The following is a 25,332-nucleotide window of genomic DNA, read 5'->3' as shown; positions in this document are numbered from 1 at the left end:
CAGTCAAAACAGGGAATTTGATTGGTTGAAGTTTATGATGCTGTTAGATGGCATATAGATAGAGAGTATACTTTATTATTTTTTTTTTGCAGAAACAGGAATTAAAGTTGTGCATAATGATGGGCACAGCCACCCACTGAATTCTGTCAGGATCAATATGAGGAAACAGCTTTGAGATTGTGTTCTTTGAATCAAGTCCAGCTGAAAGCATGTGGGCTTAATCTCATAATTGCCCCTATAGCCCCCCCATCCCCTCCCCCATCCCCTTGCCATCCAGTACACAGTCATTGCTCTGATAGGGAGGCACTGCTTTGTCCCATACTGTCAGGTGTCCCACTGCGTCGGAAAAGGGGGAAAAGGCCACTTAGGAGAGCTGTAGAGTGAGTGAGTGACAAAGAAGTTCTTGGCAGAGACTCTATCTACATTTTTCATTTTCAACCCTAAAATGCAGCCACTCTACATTAAAGTCATTAAAGGTGAAAGAGTGTCTGACAGGAACTTGTGTGCCATTCACTCATTGTTCCTTTACATGAATTATCTTCATGTAAGATTGAATAAATCTGCTTTAGCCGAGAGTTCAAGCTACATTTCTAATAAGTGTATATTTGTTAGATTTTTTTACTGGTTTGATCTTCACAACAGGTACACCTAAAATTTGTACTGCAAAATTCATCACATTTTGAGGAATTCACCTTATCTATAAAGATAACCAAACATAAAATGCAAAGACACAAATACAAATAATCTTTTACATTTTTTTACAGAATGTAAAAAAATATATCAGAACAAGAAAATAGTGAAGTGTATGAGTTACAACCTTGGAAGTTTGACATCCCTCAGTAACTCAGTAAGCTTATATATATATATATATATATATATATATATATATATATATATATATATATACTGTTGCACCTATATTGAGTTGGTGGCATACACACACATATGGGAAACCAACAGGTCAGGGCACCACGTTGGGAGGGCAGAGGAGGAGCACAGAGCTGGAGGGTGACGCTGCAGTGCAGTGTGGGAGAGAGGAGCAGCCATCTCTGAGGTTAATTAGCATTCACTCTCCCCACACTTTATTATCAACTGTGTCCTCTGCTCACTCGTTTAATTGCGTGCGCTGATAGAATAATAAATGGCAGAGTAATTACCATTATAAAGCAAGGATCCCTCTCTTTACGGAACAACTCAGTCAAAGGAGATTTTTTTATTCTAAATTAAGTTTTTAACTGTCATCTGTCATCTCAGGTATAATTATAACTTAGACATTTTGGGTTCATTGTTCTCACAATGTGAAATTCTCGGTGGAGAGAAAAGAAATTGTGACAGCAGATTTTTTGGAGCATGGCAAATGATGTTAGGAAGAGTTTTGAATGTCTCTAAATGAGACAGCAAGTATGTTAATTAATCAAATCCTCTCATAAGGGAATAATATATTCTAAATCCATGCAAGACTTCCTATTTTATTTATTTAATCTGTCTATATAGTAATAGTAATATGGGCTTATCCATACAAGAGAACATGAGGAACTTGTCTCTGATCTTCCAGGGTCAGACCCTGCTGCCTACCTGAGCGTTACTTCAGATGCGGAACATAAAAACATGGCAATGGCCGATTATTGTTAAACATTTACAGATTTCGTCACAATGCCGTTCTCGTTACAGCCGTGCAATTGTGTGACTGTGCTGATCGTTACTGTTACAGGTTTACGCTTCCGTGCGGTTCATTACAGTTACTTGAATAAACACTCAAGCTTTGGAGTGCAGAGTGTCCAATCAGGTGAAGGGGAGAAATGAGTGTTCAGGTGAGCCCCTCCACCTGCCCGCGTGGTTCCGGGCGGCTCCGCGGTTATCGCCCGCCTCCAGCCCCGTCGGGCGTGCGGGCCCCTCGCGCTGCCACTGCAGCCGCCGCCGCGGGCCGCTGAGAATTTCAATTACGGCGGCGCGGCGCAAGAGAGCGAGCTGGCGCCCGCATTGATTGAGGAGGGCGACAATTGATTTTGTCCATTACGTTGTGAGAATGTTTCCATCCTGCACAGATCACGCTGCCCTCCTCCTGCTGCCGGAGATAAGGCCCTGTCCCATTGTGCCTGCCTAATCTGTGTGACGGCACTTGTCTGGGCTGAAATTGATGTGGCTTTTCACACGGCCGTTTCTGGGCCCGTGCAGGGGGTTCCGCCCAACGAGCACCTCTCTCAGTTTTACCAGGACCACGGAGAGTTGAGCGCATCAGCAAACATAAGAGGGATTTGCATCAATACAGATGTTTGGCTTTAGCGTTTGCTCGTACAAATGTTTGCGAAGAGAATGAAAGGCTTCGAAGTGTCTCGTAATGAAGTCAGCGACTTGTTGAGCTTTGGATTCTTTGCATTCCCCCTGTAGTGGTTAAGAAAAATCTGTTTCTTCAAGCATTAGGAATTCAGACAAAGATCCTCCACATGCATTCAAGAGTCTTTCAAAGGAAAAAAACAAGAAGGTATTCATTTTGTGCTTTACATGTAGCTTGCGTCTGAAAGTCGTGACATGGTGATTAAGTGCACAGTCCCTAGTGCAAAGTGTCTGCTTGTCCGCACCTACACAAATAACAGCCCTCTAAAACCTGGGTGAACACAGCGGCCAGCAAAATACGCTTCGTTTCGGAAAACAGAGCTGGCAACGTGACTGATTGCAGCCAGTGCTGATTCAGAATGAAAGGCATTTAGTCAGGTAAGCATCAGTGAGTAACTATATTAACCCAATACATCTTACACTGTAAAAACTACACTCTGTAACAAGGGGCTGCTAAGTTCTCTGGCACGCTTTATTAGGCAGGCCAGAGGTGAGCGTTATCTATCAGGCCGCTGGTACCACGCCGCATCTCCCCCGGCGACGGCCGGCGTGCGCACGCCAGATCCCAGCTTCGCCTGTTCCTCACCACACGGACGAGCCCTGATGCTGATTAATGGTGGTTAAACTTACAGGCACTCTGTCAGTGAGATTACAACCAGGAGCGTAATGTATTGGAGTCATTAAATACACATCATTCTCCTGGCATGAAATATGCTGACCCCCAACCTTATTATATACATAATTAAAAGTGCTCAACAGTTCCCTGGCCGCGCTCCGCAGAGCGGTGAGGGTTTACCACGCAGCTCGCCGACAGGTCCAAGCCATATTGATGTGGAGCAGAGACATCGTTTGTTTAGCTCATTTGTCACTCTCTTCCCATCTCACCTCTGCATATAAATGGTCTTTTATTAGAGAATGGGGCTATGCCTATAGATGCAACATCCCAAAAGCTGCAGTTTCAGGTGCATTTTGTTTATGGTGTTTAGATTGTATGGGTACATCGTTGTCTGGATAAGAACAGATCAGAACACTCCGGCGCACTTTAATTCTTTTCTTCGTGTTCCTTTTTTCTTTCCTTGGAGGTCGTGTGGCATCCCTGCCAAAGCTGCCGAGAATTAATCTGAAAACGAGTGCCAGTGACCTGTTCGTGCAGCTGCCCAGGGGGAGAGGCCCGTCGGTCTGCTCTGTTCGCACTCGCGGTGAGCTCGGATTGCCCTTGCGCAGATCAATAGCAGGTGTGGATGTGGATCAGCGGTGTGGCTGCAGGGCATTGATAGCAGCTGTAGGGGTTTTATCAGGCTGAGCAGTGTTTAAGAGGGCAGAGTTGAGCAGAGTGGCATCCTCAAAATTATCTGCTAGGGACGCGCTCCACCTCCCAGCACCCTCCACCTATTCAAACGGCCTAAACCCCTTAAACACCTTAAACCTCACTACGCCCAGTGATGCGAGATCAGTGAATCCTCTATCACACACCAGGACAGTACCTCACCATAAGCCATATACTCCTTAACAATATATTCATCTCTCTCTAGCTCTCTCCCCTCTCCTTTCCCTGCTCACTCTCTCCTACTCTTTCTCCTGCCTCTGTCCATCTGTACGCTCCGTCATTCTGACTCTCGCCTTTCTTCGCTGTAGCACAGAAGAGCCAGGACTCTGCAGGTATTCCACAGTGATCCACGTGGGCTTTGAGAAGGGCTTCATTATACCCAGAGCAAATGAAATTCGGCCGTCGCTAAAGCAGCCGCGGTCGGGGTTGTGGCGAGGGAAGTCTCTGGCGATCAGAGGAGAGCGGCAGGCCCCGGCTCATAACAGCCGAACCTTTACCTTTCCACGGCGGGAGAAATTACTGCACAGCCCACGAGAAGCCCTCCGATCGCCACCCTCTGCCTCTCTCCACCCGCTGCATATCCACAGCACCAGCCAAACCAGCTGAAGAATCCAGACCTTCACAGTCTCTCTCTCTCCATCTTCTTCTCTGAGGAGATTCTGTCAGACTTCTGTATCAGAAGAACATTGGATTCAGTTCCGGGCACCCTCCATAGGCTGCTGCAGTACAGTGATGCTGATATCGTCAGGCGAGTGAAATAAAGTGTGAAATTCTTTACATAAAGCCCATTATACGGATGAACAGAGTAGGAATGGTGGCTTGCGTATCTTCTTTTATGTCCAACGACATGTTGTGACCTTTTGACTGAGCTAGCCTACCGCAGTTTGCTATGCCTCACATGCCCTGGGTTTTCTTGGAGTCTCTATTTTCCAGTTTTCTTTTTTAAAAAAGTAAAATCAGTGGAATGTGTTTTCAAAAGAACATCAAATTACTGGTGCAAAAAAAATCCAGTGTCACTAATATGATTACAGAGACAATATGAGACCAGAAATTGATTTAGTCAGTTATGGTGTATTTGTAAAGCCAACGAGGATTAACAACTCTGGCAGTGATGTTCTGTGAAGCTGAGGGTAAAGGTGTCAGGCACAAGCTTTATAGTTTACACAAGCAGTATTATAAATATTCGCCCTACCACACAAATACAAATGTGAAGGCGTGCCTCGCAAAACATGTGTTGTTTTGGTTTGATATGGGGCCCTTTAGCTAAAGACTAACCACAGCTTTTTAGGACATTTTCTCAGGCTCTTATTGGTCTGTGCAGATGTGTCTTCGTCCTGAGGGTAAGTGTGAGACATTTGTCTAAACGGCCTTGTGTCTCATCTGGCAGAAGTACCGCCATTGTGACACGTCGCGGTTTTCCCGGGAAGTGCCCGGGGCCCTGAGCAGCATTCCACAACCCTCCATGTCATAGAACAAGGGTGGTGGTGGTGGTGGTGGTGGTGGTGGTGGTGGGGTATAGTGTGGTGGTAGGTTTCTGCTGCCAAGGAGCCAGCAGGCCAGAGATGAAACTCTCCTGTCCTGTGTTTAAGTTTTGCACTGATTTGAATTAAATGTGAAATGGAAACATGGCATTTGGAAAAAAAAAATGCAGATTTGTTCTGCTGGAGTTCTGCAAGTGCAACTTCACAACTCTTGTATCTATAAACACCATGAATTAGCAACTTATATGCTTGTGCAGAGAAAGGTAAAGAGGCTGTAAAGTTACTTATATAAACATGATATGGGTTAAATTAACTTAACTGCTCACAATGGCTTCTTGGAACGTAAATTAACAAGGTCTCGTCTCCTAACCTTAAGGTTTCATAATGGCCTGTGCATGTGCATGCTATCAACAACAGGACCCTGTAATGAGTGTAGGCTATTCAGGTCAGTCCCTGAGGGGATGCATATCCTACAGGTATTTGCACTACAACACCTGTTCATGCTAATTTCCTCTTGTTCTCAGCAAAGCGATGTAACGAGGTAGTTTAATTGGGTTTTGTATGGTGCTTAGTGGGAGCAAACATGTGAACACAGCCCTTCAACTGAAAAGCCTAAAATTAAATCCTAATTAATACAGTATGTGTGGATTGCAGTTGCTCTTTAGTGTCACTGATATTATTGATTAAACATCGTGCAACAACACAAACAGATTGCTTTGTAACTGATTTAATCATATAAATTTATTGGGAATTTAATATAGCAGCATGGGTCCTTTTTAGTCAGATGTAGTAAACGTTCAATGTATTTATTTCACTATTGGGTAAATACATATTTTACTGCATTTCATTTCTTTTTACTGCATTATATATATATAGATAGATAGATAGATAGATAGATACTATGCAGGTTCATCTAACATGAGTCATATCTACAGTCAGTGTAGCCTGTTTTCTTTGGGGAGGGGGTTGTGTGGAAACCCTGTGCTGCTTTTCTGTAATGAATGTGAGCAGGAAGCAGGGGGGGTTTCCAATGAGATTCTATCATGGTAGGTGGATTAAACAATTAGGGATCAAATGATAGCCTAAAGCAGTTTAAGCCTTAGAAAAGAGTGTTAAGCAGTAATTCCAAACTCTCTGTGTGTGTGTGTGTGTGTGTGTGTGTGTGTGTGTGTGTGTGTGTGTGTGTGTGTGTGTGTGTGTGTGTGTGTGTGTGATTGCAGCAGGCCTTTAACCCTGATTAGGTGTAGCTCAGGGGGCCTGACACATTTGTTCTCTACAACAACCCACATAACCTGTTAGCCTCTTTTATTTTTAATTAGTAATATTCAAACTATATATTATGAACATCATTATATGATGTATTATTCTATGAGTCGTGAGGGTTCCCTAGTAGGATATATTAGAAACCACATCAAATCTCATGTGTAGGCCTAATCATGCAAATCATGTGGAACCTCTCAGGTTAACTAGGTTGATTTTTACAATTTGGCCGAGGTTGCATGACTCTTCTAGCTCTTTCTGCACAGAGGCCTATGTCAGCAACAGGGTGGGGCCCTTGACACCCCCTTGGTGTCAGCTCCCTGTTATATATGTATATTCATTCTCTCTCTCTCTGTTTCTCCCTCTCTCTCTCTCAAACACACACACACACCCCCACTGTGTGTGTCTGTGTGTGTGCTCTTATGTCTATCTGACTTCTCCCAAGGCAGAAACCAGTGCTTTTTAATTTCAGCAGTGGGAATTGGGTGTCTGAATAGGCTAGTGTACGGGTATATCACATTATTAGTAATCATATCTGCTTAAGCCAAGCTTGCTGCTCCAGATGGCTGCTTTCAAGTGCAAATGAAGCAGCGAGATGAGGCTGTCTTTAATACATACTCACCACTCACAAATAGCCATTGATTTTTTTTCTGTCTTCCTCTCCATCCAGCCAGTCTGCTGGTATTGAGCTTGGATTAAATGGTCTCCTGAGTCTTTAAAAGGGACATTGATTCTTCTAATTAATTGTGCGCCGTTCAGAACCAGAATGCATAAACTCGTCCGTATTTGCACTTCAAGTCAATTATTTTGAGTTTGGCCGGAAGGGGAACAAGCGGACCTAATGTATACAGAAAAATGATGGCAGTTATTTTGTTTCCTTGGGAAGTGTGAATACTCTCAAATGAAAGAGAGTTATTTCCATTTTAGTTGTATGTTTGAATAGGAATTGACAGAAGAAGAGGTATAGTCACCCAGTGGGATCCTAGATGGCCTATGAATAAAACATGGTCATTTTTCTTCTGCGCGTGCGAGTGTGGGAGAGAGACAGAACTCGCGCGCAAGAGAGGGTCATAGTTTGTGTGGTTTTCATACTCGTTTAATGTGTTGACTCGCTCTCACTTTTTCGCACCTGTTATTATTAAAATGAAATCTTTGTTCTACTCTTCACACGTAGTGGACGAAAACAAATGGGTCCAACAGCAGCAGGGTTTTTATGAATTCCCCCCGTGGCGGGAGGCGGGGTGCACGACTGGAGAACATTATTTCAGCCTGCAGAGCAAACTGGGCAGCAGGGGAATTAGTTTAGTGCGAATGAGTCGAATTTTGATAGCTACCTGCCAGGAGGCGTCCGTTCCCCCTCTACCTGCCCGCCGTCGCATTACCTGCGTCTGGTTTTCTCTGAGAGCACTGTACTCCTCCTTGCCAAAGCGAAAGGTCCTCTCGCCGGTGACAGCTTTGCTATTTAAGATGGGGATGGCCCTCTTCTAGAGATTGTAAGAGCGCTTGAAGAAGCGTATTACTCTCCTGATACTTCATTAATCTCCATCAAATGCCGCGACTCTGCCACCAGCTGACAGTGGGGACAAAGCAGGCCGCGGCTCTCCTCCATGTGCAGATAATGCGTGTTTTACAGTAGCCCAGATGTCCACACTCAATAAAACATTGGAGAGAAGCACGCGCCGTGTGTTTGGGGATGTCTGTATTGACTGGCTGCCGTGTGGGGACTGTGATATGGGGACCTGGTCTTCTCTGATTACAGAATTAAAAGACAGGGCTGACAGAGGGACAGGGAGAATTGTATCTGCGGAGGGATTCTGATTTCAGCAGTGCATGGTGTTCTGATTATCGCCAAGAGGTAGAGCAGCTTTTGTGAAATTGTGAAACTGGGATTAACCTTTATCTGTTATTTTTGGATAGGTGCATTTAGATGTGCTTTGTTTTTTTGAAAGAATAAAATGTTTGTTGTAGGCCTACTTTGTCTAGTCCTCTGTTATTGCCAAATACCTTCACATTCTATACCATATTACATATACTATACCTAAATGGCTAAATACGTCCATATTAGAAAACCATAGCTACATTACATAATTAACTTTGCAGCTATCACAAATTCCAGCTGTGTGTACATTTTTTTATACTTTGCATGCCAGAGAATGGGACAGATGTTCAATATCATAAGCAGAGTGTGGGTTGTGTGTGCATGTGTGTTCAGACGTGTATGAGTGGGACAGGCATGTTTACACGTATGTAATGGCACAGTGATGGCTGTAAGGCAAGATTGCGATGGCTGCAGGAGTTTGAATATAGAGGTGATCACTCCACTTCTAACTGCATCTCTCTCAAAGACACAACAAATCACGCTTCTCTCTGATCACAAATTGAATAAAAATTGTCATGTTTAGTTGTACTTGCAGGACAAAGGGCCATGTTGATTCTGTCTAGTATAATGTTCATGGCTCAGATAGTTCTCAAAGGTATTGGAAATGAAAACAACATTTTCGGTACTTTAGTATGTGAAAATATGGGTGATAGAATGTGAGAGCTGATGGAATATTATAAATTGTAGTGCTTTAAAGTTTTGATTGTAGGTCGTGTTGAGAGATATCTTTATTTACTCCATGGGATGTCTAGACATCTATGCATAGAGAATGTGTCTGTTTCATATGTAGCATAGTGCGCATGTGCATACACACACACACACACACACACCACCACCACCACCACCACCAGCAGCATTTCAACAATTCTGCAATAGGCTTTTCTTTAGAAAAAGAAATATATATAGCACAGAAGGTCATTTGAATCTTGTGTTGTTTTCAGAATAAGGATTTAAAAGAAAGGTCAGGTGATTGTTTATGTATGTATGTGAATATACAATGTTATTTTCATAAATGTTTACATAGACATTTATAATAGAAATGTAAAGGCATGTGGGTAACATGTGCCCTTTGGTCAAATCTATCATGAAAGTGCCCATAAAGATTGACACAGTGCACTCAAGGGATAAAATTCCAATATATCCATTCACATTACTTTAGGGTATACATGTATTTCCAAGAGTGGACTACAACTTGTAACTGAGTGTAAAATGTCTCTTACATACTACATATACTTACTAAAGTCATCACTCCATCGAAAATCGAAAGAGGACATACAGCAAGATGATTTGTATCACCCATATCTACATGCCAAACACATGAGAGGAATGTGTTACATTGTTGACTGTTTATTGACTAAAAGTAACACTGTGGTTTCTCCCATCAGGAAGATCCTTGGAGGATAAGTGGGACTTTGAGTTTGTCTTTCTCTTCTTTCAAGTTCAAGCTTTCGTGGTGCTGGCCAAGTCTGAAACCCATTATTGAGTCCCGTTCGTCAGCTGTAAAAGGCCGGGAATGACACGCTGTTTTCTGTGGTTTTGGCTTTCAGTGTGCTGTACGCTGTACAGTCACTAACATTTTTGGAGTGGCAATAAAGTTATTTAGAACTATGCAGATGTATCTCATAAGACAAAACATCATAAAACTCTGGTATTTCATCATGTCAGATGCACAAAGGATGGTAAGAATGAATGCCAACGAGATTACTCTATAGTCACCAGAGAGGAATCCATGTTGACTCTACTTTGGGAAATAAAAGGCACATCTGTGACGCTCCAGTTTTGTCTCACGTTCAGAGCCATTTTCATCGAATTTCTGCATCCTTGCAACAGATTTCTGAAACAAAGGCTCAGAGAATATCAAAGGCTGATTAGTGGCTAGTCTTAGGGTCTCTGTGTCTCTGGTACAAACATGCTGTCAGTATCATCAATCAAATGGTGTCACTCCACCCAGAGGCAAACCACAATGGCACCATACCAAGATAGGCAGAAGAAATAAAACGCCTAGCCCATGAAAGTCCTGCCATTATAGTTCATTCTAGTGCAATGTTAACCCTAAGGCACTTGGGAAAATATAGACATTCTTAACAGACAGATGGAAACAGACAGATATGATTTTCTGTTCAGAACAAGCAATGAACAATCTCAAATGCTATATATCTATCAATATATCTGTTATAGGGAAGTGGATGGAGGAATGGATATAAGGACCGATGGACAGAGAATCAAAAACACTGAAAGGGCCTGAGAGGGATTGGACCATGGAAATCAATTGGGTGCAGGGGAAATAAGACAGATTATCCTTGCTTTGTTTTTTTGTCCAGTTTCTTTATATCAAGTAATTCGGCTAATGGCACTATGTTTTAGAAATTTTGTTTAGCACACTCAAATTCTATGTATGCAAATGCATTTTAAATTCCACTGAATACTTATGTTTGTTAAACAGCTTCTTATAAATTCTGATTTTAGGTTACAGAAGAAAATTATCAGCAGCATTAAAGTAATAAATATGTGTTTTAGCACAGCTTTTGATTTAATTAAATTAATGCACAGAAAACAGTGACATGTATTAATTGCATAGAGACATGCAATTGAGAGACTAAATGCTTTAGTCACAGCCCAATTAATAGCTAGTCTATAACTTTTTAAACATGCATGGGTGACTAGAGGTCCAGCATTTGTACCCCGGTAGTGTCCTTGTTGTGGTCTTTTCACTGATGCTGAGATCATATTTCATATTCCGGCCACACTCTTCGCTGTGGTGGCCTACTGATAGAAAGCTCCCAGTGAGGCTCCATTTCCCCGGGCCTACAGGAATCTAGAGTCAGAGCAGCTCCCTCCATGCGGTCCTCCTCACCACACCTCAGTCCCAGCTAGTGCCGCTGTCAATATGTTAATGTGAGTCTGTCGCAGACCACTTGGCCAGCGGGCTCTGCCATTTTCACCGATGTTCGCTGCGAGCCCGCCTTACCTCTGCACTTCACAAAACAGCAACAACGACTCCATTTTTCTCCCCAAGGCAAAAATGTAGATTACCGAAATAAATCACATATTTGGTGACTTTGAAACAGTTCTGTCTCATCAATTTAGAAGTGTGCAATCTTGATTCATCAGAGAAACCAATTTTACATGGACAAGCCCAGCAGATAAAGCAAGTGTTTCACTGTCCTTTCCGTGCTGCTTGCAAGTTGACTCATGTCATTCCCAGCTGGAGTCGTTGCGGCTGAATCAATCAATAACACCAATACAATCACACGTTCATTGTTTCTGCTCCAGTTGCCTGATGATTGCAGATGACTTAGGTCTACAAACCAGTTCATCGACTTTAGAATGTATCCTTTCACCTTCTGAGTTGGAAGGAAAAAAAAAACATGCTAAGTTCCTGTCTCTACCTAAAGATACAAGACCAGGCATTGCACAGCTGCATTTTGCCGTTCAATTTGCACACGGGGTCTTTGTGCGGAAGATTGCTGGCAAGTTTGCCTGAGCCAGGCTAAGGTGAGAGAGAGAGAGACACAGCTGTGAGGCACTCTAGCGGCTCCGTCTGCCAGCCTGTGTTTACCTGACACTTGGACTGACAGCAGAGTGATTGGAAATATCCACCATTCACTGGCGCAAGCCCCTGAGTGCAAGGAAAGTGCTTTTGTAGTCTGGCTGTAATGGCTCAAGTTTGAATTGAAGGTTGAGGGAAAATGCTGCACTCTGGCCACTCTCAGGGAGGAGCTGACACAGTGGAAATGATGCAGGAACAGTCTCAGAGCAGCAGCACACCCAGCGTCTCTGAGCTGTTATCTCAATGCACTCTTACTAATCTTTTAGCATTTATAGGACCAACACCCACTCTTTGGACAAAGTCCTAAGACACATTTTCCCTGTCCCACATGCTCCCCCTAGATTCCACATATGGGACAATATGTTCCTTTAGGATGCTCCACATAGCCATTGGTTTAGAAGGTTCATGCAATTGAAACCTTTCAACCAAATAAACTATATTTTTCTATATATTTGTATATAAACCTCTTCCCTTGTATTATATATATATATATATATATATATATATATATATATATATATATATATATATATATATATATATATATATATATATATATATATATATAATCTGTACATTTCTAAATTCATTGTACTAGGCCTGTTACATATGCTCAAAATGACTTCTGAAGTCACCTCATATGTCCATACAACATTTATTGAGATGTTAGTAGGCTTTGTTACCATTTTGGTGTTGGTACCACCTAAATCGACTCTATTATCGTGCCCACTTCTTTGCTGCCAGTTCTTTGCACTAGCCGACTTCTGAGTAGCCACAATAAGAAAACAAAATAAAACCCGTAAAGTAATTGGGTTTGTGTAGATGCTGAAATTTAGACTACTAACATCTTAACGGCTTAAAGAATATTGACATATGTAGTACAACATTACTTACAAGTTTGTAAACGGCAAACGTTGTTTTTTATTTATTTATTTACAAACATTAAATAGTCTAGGATCTCTTTCACACTCAATTCAAATGATAAAAACTTATGCATGGAAGAAAGATAGCTAGATTCATAGCCCAACGAGTCAAACTGAAGTAAATCAGTGTAAATAACGTTACACGTGCGAATCTTAACTAGGTGACAGTGGCGCTAAATGTTAAAGAATCACTTAGCACGTCCATACAGACCAAGTCTCTAACCTTCATTTAAAGTGTATAATACTCAACTTTCCCACATTAGCTAGCTACCAAAATAGGACAATGTGAATCGTTATATCCAAGACTACGAAGATGGGCTGTGTGACCAGGACAAGAGTGCAGACACCACGGAACTACCATTCCCCTCCAACACCTGCACGTCTCTCTTCAACGCTGTCAACCTTTCCCCCATCATTTTAAAGTAATGGCTGGATAAATTTTCTTTATGAAAACAAAACAGTAAGAAATCCTCAATTTTTAACTTGTAACGTGAGCTAGCTGACATTCTGGAGTCTTTCACGGTTGGTCTTTTTGTCAGGCGCTGCGCCGATATTTGTCTTAGTTTGTGAAATATCATTAACGTCTGCGGCAGGTAAAAAAAAACAGACGGGCTGCAAACGGACAAAACCAGGATAAAATGTACTCATAAGCTGTCTTAACTAACGAAAATCTACTCAAAAGCAGTCTTAACTAAAGAAAATGTACCCAAAACTTTATTTAACTAACGAAAATCTACACATAATCTGTGTTTTCATAATCTGACCTCAACGTTCCCACCACTTGCTAAATATAAACTTGGCGTTCCGCGACCAGGAACAGGAAACAGAAATGTCAGAAGTGATTGACGTTCGCCTTGACCAAACACAACTCGAGGTCTCAAACGCGGCAGCCAATCGCGTAGGAGAAGAACGGCGGGACATCCTGCCGGTGACGCACATTTTTACAGTCAACACTGGAAGCCCCACCTTTTGTGTTTCCCGCACCGTCAATCAAAATAGAAAAAAATAAGACTCGAATCAGCGATCGCAGCCCGCCTCAGAGTAATATAATCATGTTTGGCGTGTAATTAAACCGAGATTTTTTTCTTATTAAAGTAATTCACGTAATGACTGGTATGTAACATTCAACACATTTCCATTAGACGCTTTCCGTAGCCCCGTGCTAGCTAAGCTAACGCTAGCAGGCTCGGCTGATCTCGGCGGCTCTGCTAACTGCTAACATTAGCCGACTAGCTTAGCCAGGTTCGAAACGGCCCGTTTGCGCCGAGATAGCCGGTGTGGTCGTGCGGGGGTTCGTTAGGGGCGCTCTGTGTGGGTTGTTCGGCGGTTGTAGATGTAGAGTGGGCGTTGTGTGGAGCGCGGAGGTGTTCTGCTTCATCTCGCTGTTCTGTGCCGTCGCGCAGCGCCCGAACAGCCCGTGAGGCGGGAGGAAATGGCCGCCTCGGACGTGGACGGCGCTCAGGGCGAGTTCTTGCAGCAAGATGGTAGCGGCGGAGATCAGGTAGTTGTTCTCCGTTCTGTCTCTTTCCTTCCCCCCTGGTAGGTTTGTTGTAAGCAAAATGCATGGTGCTTTGTGAAAGTTCACACGTTTTTTTTATTATTTGTTGTGGGGGGAGAAAAAAAGTGGTACTTCCTGTGTGTCTCCGGACTAACGGCCACCCACTTTCTTCTTTTTTAAACCCGCCCATTGTGGGTCGCACGCGCAGCCGTCACCGCTCGCGCAACCGTCGCCGCTCGCGCTGCTGGCGGCCACCTGCAGCGAGCTGGGCTCGCCGTCCGGGGCGGATCACGGGGCGGATAACGGGGCCGCCGCCGCCGCCGCGGTAAGTCGCCGCCTCCGCTGCTAGATGTTACTAAACGAAAATCAGCGACACGGTTAATGTGGTTTTATTTTTGTGCTCGAATTTGAGGAAAAGTGGGGGGAAATCCCAATTGACTGTTGACCAAGTGCTCGGTGCTTTTTTTTTTGGGTGGGTAAGAAGCAGAATTGAAATCTTTCACGACGATATTCCTCATAAATTATGCATAATCCGTTTTTTTAAAGTTCCTTTTGGGTTGTAGTTATAGTGTGTCCTTTTCCATTGTAATATTTGAAAAATGTAACGTCGTGCTTGCCTAAATAACGCCGTGTGAACCAAAAAAACACCATGTTTATTTTGATTAAAATGAACAGATCACTTCGATCTGTTCGTTTTCCCCCCGTGTTTCCTTTGTTTGTTTTGTTATTGAAAGCATTGTTGGATGAATAAAATCTGTATCTAAACTTCAAGGCTAATTCTGTTTGTCACACATGCTATTATTTTGTCATATTCAGTTAGACATATTGTCCTGTGGTCCAGCAGTGCATATGACCTTTAATATTTTACACTATATTCACATATATTGTGTTATCCACAGCTATGCAAAATTACCTCAAAACCTGATTATCTGCCACATTGCCTTGTAAGCTAGCAGTACTGTGACAGCTGAACCTCAATACACGAATATCTTCTTCCTTCTATCTCCGTTCCATAGGCAACAGACCACACATCAGTGCACTTGACCAGCACATCGGCACGATGGGAGGGAATGAAGGACGAGTCCAGCATCGTGCAGCTGCCTAGCACAGGCATAGTGACCTCCAACGGGCAGTACGTTCTTCCCCTCCAAGGCCTCCAGGGCCTCCAGAGCCAATCCATCTTGCTAACATCAGGGACAGACTCCTCCGCCAACACAGTGCCTAACATCCAGTACCAGGTCATCCCTCAGATCCAGGCAGCCGATGGGCATCTGAGCTTCTCTACCTCGATGGTGGAGGGCGCCTCGCTGACGCACGACGCCTCGGGGCAGATTCAGATCCTCCCCGACGGCTCTCAGACCATCAGCTCAAACCTCATGGCCCAGCCTGGCCAGGTGCAGCAGATCCAGGGAGTAGCTTTGGGAGGCTCAGCCTTCAACAGCCAGGGGCAGGTGGTTGCTAACGTGCCTGTGGGGCTACCCGGTAACATTACCTTTGTGCCCATTAACAGCCTAGATTTGGACTCGCTGGGGCTGTCCGGCGCCCAAACGATAGCCACGGGGGTGACGGCTGACGGACAGCTGATCATGACCAATCAGGTGGCGGATAACTCGGACGGCTCCGAGAAGGCGTCTGAGCGCCTGTCGCACCAGACACTAGTAGTGAACAACACTAACGCAGCCGCAGACATGTTCGTGCCTACCACATCTTCCTCGTCCTCGCAGCTGCCCGCCAGTACAATAGACGGCACGGGCGTGCTGAGCCAGGCCACGGCCGGGTCGGCGGTGTCGGAGCACGCGGACGGCTACCTCACTCAGGGCCATGTGCAAGTATCGGCGGGACAGCAGGTGATCCAACTGCAGCAGGTGCCCCTGCAGACCAGTGACGGGCAGGTGGTCCATCAGCAGATTTCCGCTCAGGGCCAGCAGTCCCTGCAGAACGTTCAGCTCATCAACCCAGGGACCTTCCTCATCCAGGCACAGACCGTCACGCCGTCGGGGCAGATACAGTGGCAGACCTTCCAGGTAGGGTGGGGGGCACACTCAGAGCATGGGGGGGGGGGTTGTGGTTGAGGCCATGATTAATACAGTTTTTAATTTATTATGTATTGCCTTCATTTTTTTTTTCTATGTCAAGTCTGACCCATTTGCATATTGACTGAAATAGCACTGGACTCAGCAGAACTACATTATGACGTGATGTTGATGTGACTTTCACTGACTATCCATACAGTGCAACATGCAGTGTGCTTACAAGTAAATATAATTTCCTTCGTTGCATTCCATCAGGTACAGGGTATTCAGAACCTCCAGAACTTGCAGCTCCAGACGACTCCGGCCCAGCAGATCACATTAGCCCCAGTGCAGACGCTCTCTCTTGGGCAGGGGGCAACACTGAGCTCCACTCCTGTCAGCATCGGCTCTGGTCACATCCCCAATCTGCAGACGGTCACTGTGAACTCGGTGGGCCAGGCAGGAATCCATCTGCATCAGGCCGAAGACACCGGCAGCCCTGGAGGTAACATCACGGCTGTATAGCGAACAAAGATGATGATCTTGCAAACCAGACTGTTGTGTCCTGATCAGAAATGGCTCTCCCTTAAGTCTTTTAGAAAGGTACAGTCTATAAGAGTCTTCTAGTGATTGGCTTTCACCTGAAAATTGTAAGAAGGCTGTATAAAGATAAGGTATTTTTTGCAAAAGCCCTGTCTGATTTATTTTTGTGTTTTAGAATAGGCTCAGTGTGGATTGTGGAAAGAACAGACTGAATACTTTGAATATTGATTTGTTACATAAAAGGAAGCAAATGTATGCAGTGCAATTTACATTGAGGCACATATTACTTTGGGCTGCAATCATCTTTCTGTAACTGCCATTTTAACTTTGACAAGGTGATGAGTCACATAATATCAAGGGGAAAAAATCTTTCTCTCCACAGATATTCAGATAAAGGAGGAGCCAGACTCTGAGGAGTGGTCTCTTGGTGGTGACTCCACCTTGAATACTAATGACCTGTCTCATCTGCGCGTGCGATTGGTTGAAGAAGAGATGGAGGGGCTGGGCCAGGAGGGCAAACGGCTGCGCAGGGTCGCATGCACCTGCCCTAACTGCAAAGAGGGCGGCGGGAGGTAACACTTACAAACAAGCTTGCACCATAATATCTCCAGACATGCTAAGGCACATTAGGACACTTTACATTTATAAGGCTACATTATAATGGAAGGGAATATTTCCTAATCATTCTTACAGACCTTTTTTCCATTTTTTAAAATATTCTTTCCAGCATAAATCTCTTAACGCCAAATACCAGTTCACTTAAAGCATAATTCTGTTACATTTACGGTCCATTACAAGAGGTCTACTTATTTTAAGTGCTCGTTATATTTGTCAAAAGTACCTTGGAAAAGCCTTATGATGTTCTACTACCAGAAATACACCTTCCCAACGTTCTCCATGTAGCATTAAGAACCTTCAGCGTCTGACAGTCCACTATGTGACAGTAAAAGTCACCAGTGCTTGTGGTTTTGCACATTCCAATTATTCGGTTCTCATAAACAAGCGATTTACTCCTGCGCTAGATGTGAATCCAACAGTTCATAAGCCATTAAAACCACAGTGAGGAATTGTCTGCTCTTGTTCCGAATGTGTCTGCTGTTTCTTGAGAACGCAGTGTTTACAGTAGTCAAAACAGACACACACCATTTAAAAGCCTTAAAGTGTTGTGTGTGGAGCTTCTCACTCTCTGAGTGCCGCGTTATGCCTGATATGGAAGCCCTGGGGAGCTAAGCAGCATAGAACACACAGATAATCCACAAACTACCACGCTAAACAGATTACACTTCAGATGAATCAGTTATTTTATTTAATTTTTTGCTTGTTTGCTCATTCGTTTCGGTGTTCTTTTGATTTATCAGAGCGTTTGCTGAAATTAGCTCTACCACAAAATCTCAGTAGTTTTCCATTTGTTCTGTATGTTATAGTGTGTGTACATGTGGGTATGCGATAACCTGGCAACTTGTGCTTAAAGGCACGCGTGACCCCTTGTGTGCTTGTCTTCGCTCCAGGGGATCGAACATGGGGAAGAAGAAGCAACACGTGTGCCACATAGCAGGCTGTGGGAAGGTTTACGGCAAGACGTCACACTTGCGCGCCCACCTCCGCTGGCACTCGGGCGAGAGGCCCTTTGTCTGCAACTGGATGTTCTGTGGCAAGAGGTTCACACGTAGCGATGAGCTGCAGAGACATCGAAGGACACATACAGGTTTGTCAGATAACACATACATCCAGGCCTGTCAATAAACATACGCATACAGGCCTGTCAATAAACATACGCATACCGGCCTGTCAGATAACACATACATCCAGGCCTGTCAATAAACATACACATACAGGCCTGTCAATAAATATACACATACCAGCCTGTCAGGAAACATACGCATCCAGGCCTGTCAATAAACATACGCATACAGGCCTGTCAGGAAACGTATGCATTCAGGCCTGTCAGGAAACGTATGCATTCAGGCCTGTCAGGAAATGTATGCATTCAGGCCTGTCAGGAAATGTATGCATTCAGGCCTGTCAGGAAACATACAGATTCAAGCTTGTCAGGAAACATACAGATTCAAGCTTGTCAGGAAACATATGCATTCAGGCCTGTCAGGAAACATATGCATTCAGGCCTGTCAGGAAACATATGCATTCAGGCCTGTCAGGAAACATATGCATTCAGGCCTGTCAGGAAACATATGCATTCAGGCCTGTCAGGAAACATATGCATTCAGGCCTGTCAGGAAACATATGCATTCAGGCCTGTCAGGAAACATATGCATTCAGGCCTGTCAGAAAACATACGCATACAGGCCTGTCAGGACACACACAGGTTTGTCATGAAACATAAAGACATGCAGGTCTGCCGGTCAGAAAACACAGTTCCACAGTCTGGCTTATTTTCAGGATTAGTTTCACTTTGCTGGAAATGGTTTTCCCTGTTGCTGAGGTTCCATGTGCTGTGCTTATTTTTGAATACTGCTGAAAACAGGACGCATTACGTTTCTGTGGATGTCTTGAGAAGAGGGCTTATAATATTTCAGTAGGTACACTGAAAAGAGGGATTCTAACATGTCTGTGGCTACAATGAAAGGTTCAGGGGCTTAGAAGGTGAATGACTCCTGTTTAATTTGGATGATTTCTAGAACGCTCTGATACCTTATAAAGGCATTTGATTTCGTTTTCGTCCCCCACCACACTTACACACTTTTCTTTTTACTTCTGTCATGATGTTTCGTTTTTACTTCCCTCTAATAATGCAGGCAGTAAAACTTGTGCGAGTGGTCTGAAGGGCTTATCCCCGCTATGAACTACTGTAATATATACACTACAATTTACCGCGAGCCAGACAATTTACCGCGAGCCTGAACAGCAGTTGAGTCTATTTCCATCTCACAGCTCATTGAGGTCTCTAAAATGTTCTCACTGGATTTATCTGACATCACGTCTGTTCAGAATGTCACGTTAAGTGCCTGGCCTGAGGTAAAACTCCGACACCTTTGTAACGCTATGAAGCAGTTTCTTTCTCGGACAAATTTTCTCTCCACATGAACTTGCACTACTGACGCTTTAGGAGGCTTGGCTGTGAGGGCTGGATCAAGCTGTAGCTTGATGATCTGGGTTTAAGCCTAAGTGGGAATGTATACTGGTTGACTGCAGACAGCTGCCTTTAAAACGGGTGTCATGATCATGCCTTTTAGGAGTGGCTGTTTCTCTTTGGCCCCCTGCGTGGTGTGCTGTTACATGAAACACGAGCAAATAAAATTTCACGCCAGCCATGCTAACCTCTCGTCCCGTCTGTGTGGCAGGGGAGAAGAAGTTTGTGTGTCCGCAGTGCTCCAAGCGTTTCATGCGCAGTGATCACCTGGCCAAGCATATAAAGACGCACCAGAACAAGAAGGGGGGAGGGGCTGCGGCGGCGGTGGCCATGGAGACGTCTGCCTCCTCCGACAGCATCATCACACCAAGTGGGACCACGCTCATCCTCACCAACATCCAGCCGGGCGGTGTCCAAGGCCTGGCCACCGTCAACGCCACCATCAACACGTCCAGCTCGCAGGACCTGCTCTCGGCCGGGGAGATCCCCCTGCAGCTCGTCACCGTCTCGGCCAGCGACGCCACCGAGTGACCCACACCCGGGGAGCCGCGGAACAAAACGGGGGGAGGGGTCTTTCGGACTCGGGAGGAAGGAACCGCTTCAGAGGGATGCAACCGAACATCCTGTCTGGCCGTCGAGGTTCCGTGGCTTCATTTTATGACACCATTTATCTTCTCCTCTTTCTCCTGTCTGGACCTCAGTTTGACCAGAGACTTGTCCCTCACACACGTGTATCCTGCTTTTTATATCCTCACAGATTATTCTGATTTACGTAAATATGTACGTTTACGTAAATGCATACATATATATATAAATATATATATACATATATATATATTTTACAAATATAGAGTATTGATTTATGTTTGTCTGCAGTCTTTTTATGGTGAGAGTGGAGCAGAAGAGAGTTGATTAATGTGGTTCCCATTATAAAAACACTGAAATGCCTTATTTTGTATCATACTCTGTGGTGTACAAAAGTAGAGTTGCTGAGGAGTTGTAATGCAACTTTGTGTGTATCTGTTTGAATGGGAGTAGTCTTTCTAAAAGAAGCTATACATTCAGTAAATGGGAGAGATGTTAAGCTAACGTTATGGCTAGGTTAGGCTTTAGTTGGCCACATTGTGAGGGAGAAGGTTCAGCATAAATGGTGAATGAACATTAGGATGAAGTGTGCCACTCTGGTGCTGGGCGTTATGAAGTTCTTCATGTCCAAATCTTGTCTTTAACTGTCCGTTTCTGAGACTCTCCTCCGCACACGTGCGTGTGCGGTTTCTTCGACCTGGTCCTTTCACCAAGTTGCATGGTGAGCTACCAGGGCTCCCTCTCTGAGATGAAGCATTGTGAAGCATTTTTGCAGGTGGCAAACAAAAAAACAATCAAATGTAATTAAACTTTTTTCTTCTTCTTGAACCTCTTACAGTTTGACCTAATGTTATGCATTTGTTGTCAAGTCTTTTTGAGCAAGAAAATATTTATATGAGGCTTTGCATAGTAAATTGGTTTTGTGGTGTCTACATCTCCTGAATGAGCTTTTACAGCCCCCCCGTCCCCCCAATGTATGATTACTCCCAATATGTTACTTTTTTCTAAGACTGAACGATCTAAACTGAATCAGAATCCCTGATATGAAATGGGTAGATCTGTGGTTTCAGCTAAGAAATTGATGAAGTTTCACAGTGTCTGGTTGCATGAAGAGGGGGTGATTTCTTCGATAAACGTGCCTGGTCTTGGCACATGTACCATGTTCTCATCTAGTAGGAGTACTACATAGCAGGGATCTGTGTGTTCCAGTGTTCCAGCAGTTTGGAACACATTCAATCAAATCACTCCTCAGCTGCTATGAAGACATGGACTGAACTAACAGTTCAAACCACCACATAACAAGCAATGGATGTGCAGTTTATTGTCTTAGGTCAGTCTGTTCAACACAGGCAGTGTGAAATTTCATCCCTACAGTATGAAGATCTGTGGATTCACTGTGGTTCTAATGTGGTTCGCGGTCATTTGAATGAGGTCTGTAGGTTTTGGAGAGCTGTGACTCTTGTCTATTATAGCCATGTTTGGAGGATGGGACACTCCTGATCTGAGATCAGCAAGGGGAGGGGAAAGAGCCTTTTCACGTGAAAAGTACACCTGTTTATTACTGGTATATACTCACAGTTTGATAGTGAACTTTTGTAAAGCGAACATGATTCTTTTATATTCTTCCCAGGTTGCTGAAGGACATACTCTTTTTTGCCCTGTCTGTGTGTGGGTGGGTGTGTGTGTGTGGGGGTGTCCCAGTATGCAGTCTGATATTCACGTGATGGTGTAGGATCATTTTGCACTTTCGTATGACCGATTATTCTACATAATCCAAACATCAGTTTTTGAGTTCTGTTGCCAGTCTTTCCTGGAGGTTTCAATTAAAGACAAGACATTCAAATTTGTTTATCATGATCGTCCAAATTAAAGTACACAACATTGTTGCAAACATTATTACTAAGTTGTAATTGATGAAACACTATTGTTTTCTGATTTAATGTTTTTGTTTTATTCCTTAACGTTTGCGGACATTTTTAATGTTGCCCTAGTTTGTGATGTCAGATCTGATTTTGTTCGTTATAAATAGCATTGTAACATGTATTTTTATTTGGTCTTTTTTTCCAAAAAAGCTTCAAAATGTTGTACAATGCCCACTTTTGAGGGCAGCTTTTTATTTCACACTAAAATGACTAAACAGAATTTTCTAGTTGTCAGCTGTCCTGTTTTCTTCCGTTTGCTAAAGTATAGCATTCTCTTTGTAGCTGTAGTTTCAGTTTATTTTCATTTTTGTAGGCATCTTGCATTTTTTATTAGTGATTACGGATTAAACCTGTAGACATTGAATATTCGTCCTCTTATGCATTGTAGGATTTCACCTATGTAGTGTTTGATTCATAATGTTACCTTTCTGAGATTTGTGCGTGCGCGCCTGTGTGTGTGTGTGTGTGTGTGTGTGTGTGTGTGTGTGTGTGTGTGCGCGCATGTCTGCACATTGAGGGGAGGAGAAGAGGCCATTAAGCTATGTTGTTATGCCTGTATGTAATGTTTTTGTTTTTTCGTATGTGCATTTTTCCATAGCGTGGACATCATGTCCCATTTTGTCGTGTGTTTCAGTTTCACTCTATTCAGTGTGTGTGCATGTTTGTGGGTGGTTGTGTGTCTGCGTGGGTGTGTAAGCAACCCCTGGGTCTAGTCCAGCAGATGTCACTGCAGCTGTAAAGTGGGAGGCCGGCTGACCCTGCGAGCACCTGTCCTGTTTGTCTTTTTGCAGTGTGCTTGGCTGGGCATATGCAGCCTGTTTTAGAATGGGTAAGAATAGGATCAGATCTGATTATCACGTACAATGATCATGATTAGACTAAAGACTGGAGATTGAGGCTTACACTAGAGTTTTGGTAAAGGAGGCAGGTCATGAGTTTGAGCTATAACTAGAATAAATAAGAAAGTTGCAGCTTGAGTCATTTTTTAAAATATATAGATATATGAATGAACCAAGCGTTAAGTTTATAATCTATTATTTAGTTTATAAACTCTTGTTTCTGGCTACATTATTTGTGGCCACAAATAATAATAAAAAAAAACTAACCTGAATACTTGAAAAATGAATTTGTCATATAAGTTTAAAATCTTGGCGTATGAATTTTCATGTAGATCTCCCATTTCTGAAGCTCTCTCTGTTATTATTACTCAGAGTGGGTGTCCTTGGCATTTTTTGCATTTCTCCAATAAATAAAACATACAAGCAAACCAGAGATGGCACTCCTGTATGACCAAAACATGGCATCAGGGTGTTTCTCCCTGAGGCAGGAGGCTGGCTTGAAATGTGTGTCTGCTAAAATCTTTTATCTGTCACATCAAACCGAAAAAGCACATGTTCCTGTATTAAAGTCAATTTGCGGTAGATGAGATCCAGAGGAAAGCAAGTCTACCAGCATTAAGAAAGGACACGTCCATTCCCTGCCACCTTTCATTTGCATAATTTAATGAATTCAATTCATTGTAATGCAATACAGAGTGCACGGCGAACATGGAATGACAGTTTGAGTTAATGAAATGTGTTAACGGTATCATCATTTACTTGTATGTTAATTAGTCCAATTAATTTGCAGTGCACGGTAATCTGAATATTGTAATAGTGCCATGCAGGCCTGCAGGAAGGGGGGGGGGGGGGGCAGAGATGGAGAAAAGGGCGATTCTGGGTTCATGAATCATAGCCTTCCTTTTCCACTGCATGAACACGGCCATTATTGCAAGGTCTTCCGGAGTTTCGGCTAGCTACACCCTTCTCAAGGAGTCAGTATCCAGCTCCCTTGAACATGGACCAGCTAACCTGGCTTTCACCTGCATTCTGACAGATAAGGCCCTCACAAACACAGTCAGATAGATGAGTTTTGTATCGCGAGTTCTTTTTGACCTTGTACAGTGTTCGCTCTTTCTCTGCTGATAGAGGGATGAGGGGCAGAATGCTGTATGTTGTCATCACGGAGGTGCCCGCAGCGCGGGGAGATCGATTTTGGGCCCTGCGTGGAGCCCTGAGCACGCCGCCGTACTGATAAGTGGAAATGCTCCAGTGCGGATGGTGGCGGGAAGGGGAGAGTTTCTGCTGGACTGCCCAGATAAAGGCCACCATCAGGGGCCACTTCACTCCAGCAGGCCTCCTGGAGGGTGGGGGGAGGGGGGGGGGGGGGGTGTGAGGAAAGCTCACTGCAACTTTGTAGGCCCATACCTCAACTGTCACCACTACAACATCTGCATATATATGCGCTGCTGATGTTTCCATCAAGTGGTATGCTGAGAAGTTAAAGGTTCTTATATAAAAAGGACTAGAAAATATTTAAGAAAGGTATTATCCAAAAAAACATGGAATGAAAGTCATTGTTATCTAAAATTATAAGGGAAGGCAGTTGCTGTGTTTTTACTGCTTATTACGACTTCAGTAGAAACGGCAGACGGGGTGATGTTGGTCACTCCTGCGTACCGCTGAGAGGGCGGTGCCAAACGAAGACCAGCCCCACTCAAGTGGTCCCGGTGCAGGACAGTACAGCAGAAGGATTTAATTTAAAGGGACAAGACAATTCAGCAGTTGCAATTTTGGGCCTGATTTTGGATGGAGAGGTCTAATGCAGCGCGCTCTCCTCCATCTGGGAGGCGGTGCGGGGTTTGTGGGTAAATGGCTCTGGCATGTTCCTTGCTGCGCCACTCTTCCTGAATTGCAGAGTAATTGCACAGTGTTTCGTTTCTTCAGTCCAATTCATGTGCAAAGTACACAAATAAGATAACTAGAGAAATCCAAGGAGCCAGAAGAAAACAGATGGTATAATAGCATAAAGGCATTTTTTTTGCTGTTTTTGTGACACAATTTGATCTTCCTTGGGGGAAGGCACTCTCAGAAACTTGTTTGTAATGGGAA

General features: G+C 43.8%; 1 protein-coding gene across 3 annotated transcripts; it reads left to right on the top strand.

The window, feature by feature from the left end:
- The first annotated feature begins 13,636 nt into the window (after positions 1-13,636).
- On the top strand, positions 13,637-22,622 carry sp3a (sp3a transcription factor). 3 transcript variants are annotated; one of them, XM_077002805.1, is made up of 8 exons: positions 13,637-13,867; positions 14,158-14,255; positions 14,461-14,577; positions 15,269-16,276; positions 16,541-16,769; positions 17,190-17,379; positions 18,316-18,512; positions 20,107-22,622. In XM_077002805.1, exons 1-8 carry the CDS (start codon positions 13,861-13,863, stop codon positions 20,424-20,426), a joined length of 2,166 nt encoding a protein of 721 aa, XP_076858920.1. In that variant the 5' UTR covers positions 13,637-13,860; the 3' UTR covers positions 20,427-22,622. The 3 variants fall into 3 exon arrangements, with proteins under 3 accessions (XP_076858920.1, XP_076858921.1, XP_076858923.1); XM_077002806.1 differs by lacking the exon at positions 14,461-14,577 and having other exon boundaries at positions 13,638-13,867; XM_077002808.1 differs by lacking the exon at positions 14,461-14,577 and having other exon boundaries at positions 13,639-14,255.
- Positions 22,623-25,332: the final 2,710 nt, after the last annotated feature.

This window comes from Brachyhypopomus gauderio, chromosome 4 (assembly GCF_052324685.1).
Source record: "Brachyhypopomus gauderio isolate BG-103 chromosome 4, BGAUD_0.2, whole genome shotgun sequence".
In the NCBI taxonomy this organism is placed as follows: domain Eukaryota; kingdom Metazoa; phylum Chordata; class Actinopteri; order Gymnotiformes; family Hypopomidae; genus Brachyhypopomus; species Brachyhypopomus gauderio.
The sequence above is the reverse complement of the archived record's forward strand: the minus strand, read 5'-3'. Positions and strand labels throughout refer to the sequence as shown.